The 10,026-nt window shown below is 43.9% G+C and overlaps 1 protein-coding gene across 1 annotated transcript; it reads left to right on the top strand.

The window, feature by feature from the left end:
- The first annotated feature begins 8,887 nt into the window (after positions 1-8,887).
- On the top strand, positions 8,888-9,820 carry LOC132581863 (olfactory receptor 13H1-like). The gene has a single exon (XM_060253283.1). It carries the CDS (start codon positions 8,888-8,890, stop codon positions 9,818-9,820), a length of 933 nt encoding a protein of 310 aa, XP_060109266.1.
- The last annotated feature ends 206 nt before the right edge of the window (positions 9,821-10,026 follow it).

Below are 10,026 nucleotides of genomic sequence, written 5' to 3'. Positions count from 1 at the left end.
ACTCTTATCTGTAGAACATGATTTGATACCTCCACTCCTCCACATGAAACTAGGTGGTTGACCTCAGAACTCTCTCAGACCCACTTACCTCACAAGATGTCTGTTGGGGGAGTGGAAGGAAAGGCAATTGGAAGCTGCTCCAAGACTCCTTTTGCGCAATGAAGAGTGAGGTGTAAAACCAACTCTTCTTCTCATACAAAGAACCCCATTCTAATGCTGAAACTTGTGTACCTCACAAACTGCGATAACTTGTCTCTGTTTTGCTATGTGCAGTGGGAAACCCCTGTAAGTGCTGATTTCTTGCTGCACAGAAACATGGAGCAAATATTTATCTTTTGTTGAGATTCCAGCTATTTCCCACACATAATTGGGTTCCGTAATGGAAATTGGTGTGGTTTAAAATAGCCGCTATAGTATATTGCATGGTTGATTGTTCTGATGCACTTAAGGTCTATAGACTTTTGAACGATACTTCATCTAGTGTCACTGAGAAAGTGGCTAAGTTTCTTTATTCTGTTTTAAAGGCACGTCAGAGGATCTCATAGAAATAGTTTATGTTTATGCTTTTTCTGATGTATATGTATGCAATCGTTCCATTTTATCTTTTTTAACCAATTTGCTCTGATATATATATCTATATATTTTATGCTTATAAAAGCTAACTTGACTTGACTTGACTTGCACATAATGTGTGGGGTATGATACCCCATTACTCCAGCTTCTGAAACAAAATGCTAGGGTAAACTCAAGTCAACTTTAACTAATATTGGTCTTGAAAGGATGAAGGGCTGGAATTGAATTTTTGATTGTCTACTCAGACTGGCAGCGGCTCTCCAGGGTCTCAAGCTGAGGTTTTTCACGCCTATTGGCCTGGACCCTTTTTAGTTGGAGATGCCAGGGATTGAACCTGGGACCTTCTGCTTACCAAGCAGATGCTCTACCATTGAACCACAGTCCCTGGTGCTATACAGTCACATCTATGTCTCATTGGGGAGGGGAGAAGGCAGTGTGGTAGGCATGCCCAGGGCTTTTTTTGTAGCAGGAACTCCTTTGTATATTAGGCCACACATTCCTGATGTAGCCTTGTAAGAAGAGCCCTGTAAGCTCTTGGAGGATTGGCTACATCTCTGGTTTGGTCCCACATTTTGAATTTGGGCTTGGGATATCTCTTCACACCTAAATACTCAAGTTTTATATGCTTCCTTCCAGCATTCAGCTTTATTTTGGATCGCTTGATTTATACCCCACCAAATCACTTTACATCATTCTCCTTCGTTTTATCCTCACAACAGTTCTGTAAAACACAGGCTGGGAGAGGGACTGGCCCAGGGTCATTCCCCACCTCTACCTTCCCTGGCAGGGTGGGTATTCAAAACTTGGTCTCCCAGCTCCTAGACTGACTGGGTTAGAATCATAGAGCTGGATGGGACCTCCAGGGTCATCTAGTCCAATCCCCTGCACAATGCAGGAAATTCACAAATACCTCCCCCTAAATTCACAGGATCTTCTTTGCTGTCAGATGGCCATCTAGCCTCTCTTTAAAAACCTACAAGGAAAGAGAGCTCACCTCCTTCTGAGGAAGCCTGTCCCGCTGAGGAACTGCTTTAATGGTCAGGAAGTTCTTCCTAAAGTTGAGCCAGAAACTCTTTTGATTTAATTTCAACCCATTGGTTCTGGTCCTCCCTTCTGGGGCCACAGAAAACAATTCCACACCATCCTCTATATGACAGCCCTTCAAGTACTTGAAGATGGTGATCATATCAACTCTCAGCCGCCTCCTCTCCAGGCTAAACATCCCCAGCTCCTTCAACCTTTCTTCGTGGGATTTGGTCTCCAGATCTCACACCAGCATCCAGTGGGTTGCCAGCATCCAGGTGGCCAAACCAAAAGAAAATGGACACCTGGCATATAGTTCAGAAACAGGTATTGTGCCAGGGAACTAGCTGTCAGTAGATTGTACCAAATAAAATTCTCAAGTTTATGTGTTGCTCTTTTGAGTATGAGAATATTTAAGCACTTAAAAAACCTAAGCCAGAGACTATGGCTCATACACTGAGATGCGCAAACAGGCACAATTCTGTAACAGCTTGAAATAACAACAAAGAGAGGCAAAAGCTCATTCACTGAGATGTCCATGCAGGCACACAGCTGGAACAGCTATCAAATATGACAATGAATAGTCCCCACATCAAGTTCTTACCAAGGTTCATCAGACGTTCCTCATGTGGAACCCAGTCAATCTTCCTTGATGAGGACAAGAGTAAAGTAAGTCCCATTTTAAGCCAGCCCAGCTAACGCTTGTCCAGTGTATTTCATTTCAGTACTTTGCCAAAACTGTAGGCTTTGTAATGGAACCCTGTCTCACACAGATAAGAACAGGGCTTTTTTAAAAAGCAGGAATGCACAGGAACACAGTTCCAGCTAGCTTGGTCTATGCAAATGAGTCCCTGGTAGGCTTTTTCTACAAAAAAGCCTTGGATAAGGGCAAGCTGCTCACTCTTACACCAATGGAAGACTCCAAAGCATTATACCCTACCGAGGTCTCACCCTTCCCATAACTCCACCTACAAAATCTTTTAGAAGTCCCTATCTAAATGTCTAATTGCCACATCCTATCTAGAAACCACTTCTGAAAGTCTAGTCGCTACAACTGTACTCTTGCTCTCAGCAAGAGGCTTCAGGCTTTTTCAATAATATGTCTGATCTTGTTGCAAAAGTTTTGACATGGCAAGTTGCTCACTTGAGATACGTTGTGCCTACTGGTGGGCTGGACCAAGTCGCACAAATTCTGTGAACACTGTCTCTGGGCCATATAGGGGGCATCCTGCACCCACGAAACTGAACTATGCACTTTGGGGCTAGGGGATGCATTGGAAGGCCCGGGCGTTCATAATCATCCCCTCTGCAAGCTTTAAGATAGTGTTGGGGATATGATGGTTGGCGGCCCACGACCCTATCATCATTCGGTGGAGTGGGCAGTCTATCTTCTTTAAAGACAAGTGCCACTCTCACACCTGGAGTGCAGATTGGGGTCCGGATCCACCACCCAAGTATGAGAGACTATGCCTGACCAAGGAGGAAGTAGCATCCATCCCAGTGGAATACGGGGACTTGAAAAGGGTGTTTGAGGCCACTGAGGCAGATGAGGCCCCCCACAAGCCCACAGACTGTGCCACCAAGCTGATTTTTTTTTTTAGACTGCAGATTTATACCCCACCCTTCTCTCTGAATCAGAGAGTGGCTTCTTATTATTTTTATTGTTATTATTTGTTTATTTTTATTCCGCCCATTCTCCCGTTTGGGGGCTCGGAGCGGAGTACGTCAGAAATAAAATCACAATAAAATCATAAGAAAACCAATTACAACATTCAATAAAGTGCAACGAGATGATTCAGCAAGATGATACGATAGCAAGGTGGTATAGCACAAAAAAATGATACCATTATACAGCACCACATACACTAGGGCAGAGGCCAACCGGTCTAAAATAGATGCCCGCTGCCTCATCCAAACAATCTCCTATATCTTCTCCCCCCACAACAGACACCCTGTGAGGTGGTTGGGGCTTAGAGGGCTCTCACAGCAGCTGCCCTTTCAAGGACAACTCCTACGAGAGTTATGGCTGACCCAAGGTCACTCCAGCAGGTGTATGTGGAGGAGTGGGGAATCAAACCCGGTTCTCCCAGATACGAGTCTGCACACTTAACCTCTACACCAAACTGCCTCTCATTTGCCACACCCTATCTTATTGAGGGGGAGCGCTTGCCCAAGGCAAAGCTCTACTCGATGAGCTGGCAGGAGAAGGCCAAGCTACAGAAATTTGTAGAGACTAATTTGAAACAGGCGTTCATTCGGCCAGCTGATTCCCCCCATGCTGCACCAGTCCTCTTTCACAAGAAAAAGGACAGGCGCCTCAGGCTCTCAATGTCGAATGCATACCCAATCCCCCTAAAACTCTTGACAGTACCCACCACCACACCTGAGTTAGTTGCAAAAATTACTAACTGGTGGTAGCTGTCGGGGTTGGCCATGATGAGCCCTTACTTTAGAGCAGGAAGGAGGAGAGCAGAAGTTTACTGGAAGGCTTAAAAGCCTGGGAAAGGGCTCTTCCCCTGATTTTTACAGATGGAAACCAAGGACTGAAGGCTGGCTTATTGTTGCCATGACTTATCAAGCCAATAAATGTCACTGATAATTTAGAGGTCATCCCTTTCTTAGAGGTACAGGCATTGTTTTTATGATTATAGTGTTTTTATTTTAAAAATCTTTAGGGTGTTTTTTTTTTTTTGCTGGAGAACAGATTTTTTTTTTATTATTATTATTTTTTTTTTGCAAACTGGAGGCTTTTCTTGAGTTTGCAGAAAGTTCTGTCTTATCTGTTCATGGTGCCAGTCTCTGGATTTCAATAGCCGCTGATGAGACCGTGTTGAGAATTAGATATATTACTGATGAGCGAGGACACTGAAATGGATCACAGTGGGAACTGATATGTTTACCCCACTGCTCCTTACTCCCATGTTTCCCATGCGAAAGAGTAATTAATCTTTGAGTTTAAAGTAGCTATTTGAAATGTTTCCCTGAGCGTTCTGCTTAAGATGTCTGCGTCATATTCCCGCAGGATTTCTGCTGCGGCAGCCAGTAGAACAGTAAAGATCTAATACCTGTGAAGTGATTTGTCTTCTGCCCTCAGGGACAGGCAGAGCTGTTCTGTTCACAAGAGCAGATCTGCTAAGATGTTCCACAGACGTCACTTCTGGACCTCTTTCTTCCAACTCATCAGTTCTTGGCAGAAACTGTGCGTGGGCATTTACCTTGACAAAACTCCTTAAAGGCTATTTTGTGAAGACTACCTTGAACCAGTGAGTTATTCATAGAAGAGGACTAAATTCCCTGGTTTTGAAGGTAGGCTGCTAGTCCAAAGAGGTATCTTACATCCCGATTGTCATATGATGGAGAGAAGACTATTTTTTGAAGAAGAAAGCCTACTGTTTAGACATCACTAGGTAAGTTAACCCGAATAACGGCAGAAGGAATGGATGGATCAATCCTGTCTGTTCTTGGAGGCACAAATTTTGGGATTTACTGTGGTGCTCTGAGTTCTGACCCTGATTTCCAGTGGACAACTAGAGGACATTGGCTTGGCCAAATTTGTGCCAGCCTCTGGATCATTTTTGTTTGTGGGGCTTCAGGCACTGCATGTCTAGAGTGCCCAGAAGAACCAGTGCGTGTAAAGAGCATCCAACAGAACATATACTGCTGTGGCAATGCCAGCTCAACAAATCCAATCAAGCGGGGTTTCCAAGCCCAACATAGCCAGTGCATGTACAAAGTGCCTAGCAGTACCAATGCAATGTACCAGTGCCCAGCAAAACCCAGTGCCTTCCCTTAAATGCTTTCCCCCCTTCATTGAAAACAATGGATGATGGGGGCACCTTCTTTGGGCACTATGTACATTCACTTATTCTGCTGTGCACTCTGCGCAGGCATTGTCTGTGCTGTGCTTGTACCAGCCCCAGCTTGGATCTGTGGAACTGACATTGCCACAGTGGCACAATGGTTCTGTAAGGCACTCTTACAGAGAGCCACTTTGGTGTAGAGTTAAGTGTACAGACTCTTATCCGGGAGAGCCAGGTTTGATTCCACACTCCTCCACTTGCAGCTGCTGGAATGGCCTTGGGTCTGCCATAGCTCTCGCAGGAGTTGTTCTTGAAAAGACAGCTTTTCTGGGAGAACTCTCTCAGCCCCACCTGCCTTACAGGGTGTTTGTTGTAGGGGAAGGGGATAAAGGATTTTTAAAGCAGCTTTGAGACTCTGATTCGGAGTGAAGGGCGGGGTATAAATCTGCAGTCTTCTTCTATATATACACTGGTTCTGCTGGGCTTTGAAACACCCCCCCCCTTCAGTTTCTAATGCAGAGACTCTGACTTAACATCAATTCTTGGGGTTTCCCCACACACACCATTGGAAAAAATGGAGGATAGGGGCACCATCTTTGGGCACCTGTAGAATTGGACCCCCTGGTCCAATCTCTTTGAATGGGGGGTATCTTTTGAGGAGAGGCACCAGAAGCTATACTGAAATTTTAGTGACTCTGCTTCAAAAAACAGACTCCTGGATACCCTTAGATTTCCCATTGACTATAAGAGTCCCATAGGGTATAATGGAGCTGTAAAAAAAAATTTGGATTTTCAAAAATACCTGAATTACAATACCATACCAGTATTCAGGTTTTTCTGGAATCCTGAATTTTCCAATATATCAGAATCTGGAAAATCCTGATGATTTTTTCTTTTTGTGCACACCGCTGGTCAGATTTCCTTGTCCATGAACATCTGAACGTTTGATGTTTTCCCTTGTCTTCAGTCTCTTGTGAAGCAAAGTGAGAAAGTGGGGTCTTCAGGGTGTTGGGTAGGGGCTAGAGAGTCTTCTGACATCTTTTTGCTACGCAAAATTCTGCACATGATCTGAGCAGCATACTACTGCCTGGATAAACCATAACTAGCTGAGTTAGACTGACTGTATTGCATTTATTTATGTGTGTGCACATGTGAGTTTGAGTTCCAGTTTGGTGTAGTGGTTTAGTGCAAGGACTCTTATCTGGGAGAACTGGGTTTGATTCCGCACTCCTCCACTTGCAGCTGCTGGAATGGCCTCAGGTCAACCATAGCTCTTGCAAGAGCTGTCCTTGAAAGAGCAGATCTGTGAGAACTCTCTCAGCCCCACCCTCCTCATAGGGTGTCTGTTGTGGGGGAGGAAGGTAAAGGAGATTGTGACCACTCTCTGAAATTCTTCTTCTTCTTCTTCTTCTTCTTCTTCTTCTTCTTCTTCTTCTTCTTCTTCTTCTTCTTCTTCTTCTTCTTCCTCTGTATTTTATTTTGCCCTTTTCCCACATCTTTTAGGAATTCAATCATCGTTTTCCACTTTTTTTTCCCTTTTATAATTCATTTTCCTTTTTTAAAATACTTTTTTTGTTTCATTTCAGCACAGCTATATTCCTTTGGGAGATTTCTCTTAAATTCAGCACTAGACCTTTAATCCTGCTACAGCCCAGTCCTCAAACTGACATTTCTGCACCAGAATCATAGATTCATAGAAACCAACTCTATGAGTCTATGTCTATGATTCTAGTGTAGAAAACCAGTTTGGGGACAGGGCTGAAGAAAGTTAAAGGTCTAGTGCAGAACCATCTCTTCCCAATGTACTCACCTGCACACACACACTGCATACTTTTCTAAAATGTACTCTCTGAGGTTTACACCCTGTTATGTCTTTGCTGGTCTGGTACTGAACTAGAAGGAATCCTTCTTCCAAGGCCAGTCTAGGGAGTTCTCCTGAGTTGTGGACGCATCAACAGTTCTTTCCCAAGAAGCCCTAGTCTAATGGAATTTCCCAGCAATAAAAGGCACTCCCCCGTCTTTCCAGCACAGACTGATTTCAAATATATTTCACATCCTTGAGAAGAAACATGGTTGGGGGGGGGGGGGGTAAAGAGAGCTAGAGATACTTTTAGATCCAGAGGAGTTAGCCTTTTGCTGCAAAATAGTAAACAGTCCAGTAGTATCTTTAAGACTAACAATTTTTATTATAACATAAGCTTTTGAGAAACACAGTTCTCTCAGATGCGTCTGAGGAAGAGAGTTGTGTTTCTCAAAAGCTTATGCTGCAACAAAATTTGTTACTCTTAAAGATGCAAATTCAGAAAACCTTTGATCTGGGTTGAATTAGCGCGGAAAAGTTTGTTAAGTTATTTAAGTTTGTTAAGTTATTTAAAGATCACAGTTTTCAGTGAACTGGAGGAGTATAATGAAGAAAAAAATCAAGGCCTCCAAATATTACCAGGTTTAGGAATGCCAGCCTCCAGATAGGACCTGGGGATCCCCCAGAATTACAGGTCATCTCCAGACTACACAGGTCAGTTCCTCTGGAGAAAATGGAAGCCTTGGAGGGTAGATTTTATGGCTTTGTACCCCACTGAGGTCCCTGGTTTCCCCAGGCTCCATCCCCAAATCTCCAGGAACTTCCCAAGCCAGATCTGGCAACTCCATTCCCTGCCAGTGACCAGGGGGAATTGGCAACCCCATGTCTTACTCAGAAAGTGGATCATCATCAGGGCCCTTTCCAATTCCGTGAGTTATTTTTAATAAATATTTATACCAAAATATGACTCTGGGGAATGAATTAAAACTTGACTTTCAGTACAGAACTGATACAACAGGCATTATATGTACTAATTTCTAAGCTCTGTCCCTATGGCCACAACTGAGTCTCCACTTTATACTTGGTTTATACTTGTCCCTGGCTTGTACTTGTCACTGAGTTCACTCACGTTGATGGACTTTAAAAAGCAGCACTTAAGATGCACTTAAATCTCATTAACTTCAGTTGGGATTACAGTAATATTTATTTATTTGTACATTTATAGTCTGCCCTTTCCCATAAAGGGCTCAGGGCAGATTCCATCAAGTTAAAACATTAACTTGAGTCCGCCCTGAGTCCGCTCGCGGAGAGGGCGGGATATAAATGCGAAGTAATAAATAAATAAATAAATAAAACATCAGAATAGTTAAAACAGTTAAGCCAATAAATTAAAATTATTTTATTTAAGACGGCATGGATGGTAGGATCAGGTAGATCTCAAAGACTAGTGGCGCTTTCACACATACGAAATAATGCAGTTTCAAACTGCTTCAGTGACCCCTCGTAAGTGGATTCACACAGTAGAATTCAGTTGAAAGTGGATTGAAAGTGCATTATTTGTTGTGTGTGAAGGAACCCTAGGAGTCAAGAAAATGCTTTGACATTGCATGGAAAAGCAAAATCCTGCCAGTGTCATCTCTAAACTTTCTCATTTTTTTTTCCGTACAGAAAAGACAAAGCAGAGAATGTCATGGGAATGCCAAATGAGACCACGGTGACTGAATTCATCTTGATTGGGTTATCCGAACACCCCCAAGCAAGGGCTGTGTTCTTCTCTTTCCTTTTGATAGCCTATCTCATCAGCTTCCTTGGGAACAGCCTCATCCTCATATTGATTATTGCCGACTCCCGCCTTCATTCTCCCATGTATTTCTTTCTCTGCATCCTCTCTTCATTAGACCTCATCCTCTCCAACAATGCACTGCCTGAGATTCTGGTCAACTGCTTCTTTTACAGGCCCACCGTCAACTTCTACAGGTGTTTGGTTCAGATGTATGTCGGTCTGTTTCTTGTTTCGACAGAATGCGTCCTTCTGGCCATCATGGCTTACGACCGCTTTGCCGCTATCTGCCAGCCCCTTCACTACACGCAGATCATAAGCTGGAGACTTTGCATCAGTCTGGCGACTGCATCCATGGCTTTCTCCTTTGTCGTAACCCTTATCACCATGCTGCTCCAGCCAACTGACTTCTGTGGACGAAATATCATTAACCATTTTGCGTGCGAGCTGCAGTCGTTCCTCAAGCTGGCCTGCTCTGACACACTTGCTAGTGAGCTCTTCATGCACATTTCCAGCCTCTTTCTTCTAATCCCACCCTTTGGTTTCATTGTTGTGACCTACGGGCGCATCGGCTTAGCGGTCCTGCGCATTCGGTCGACGCAGGGTCGCAAGAAAGCCTTCTCCACCTGCAGTTCTCACCTCACGGTGGTCAGTGTCTTTTATGGGACAATCATGATCATGTACTTGAAACCCGAAGCAAAATCTGCTTCTGATCAAGATAAGGTCATTTCTTTAATGTACGGGGTCTTAACTCCCATGCTCAACCCGGTGATTTACAGCTTGAGGAACAGGGACGTGAAGGGAGCGTTCTGGAAAGTGTTTGGAAAGAAAACATCTGAATAAAGATCAGCACAATACAATAACGCACTCTACTTCTTATGCTCAGGGCTTTTTTAGCAGCAGGAACTCCTTTGCATATTAGGCCACACACCCCTGATGCAGCCAATCCTCCAAGAGCTTACAGGGCTCTTCGTACAGGGTCTACTGTAAGCTCCAGGAGGATTGGCTACATCAGAGGTGCATGGCCTAATATGCAAAGGAGATCCTGC

The sequence above is a fragment of the Heteronotia binoei genome, chromosome 13 (genome assembly GCF_032191835.1).
Source record: "Heteronotia binoei isolate CCM8104 ecotype False Entrance Well chromosome 13, APGP_CSIRO_Hbin_v1, whole genome shotgun sequence".
Lineage (NCBI taxonomy): Eukaryota > Metazoa > Chordata > Lepidosauria > Squamata > Gekkonidae > Heteronotia > Heteronotia binoei.
Note: the sequence above shows the minus strand (reverse complement) of the source record. Positions and strands in the feature narration are given on the sequence as shown.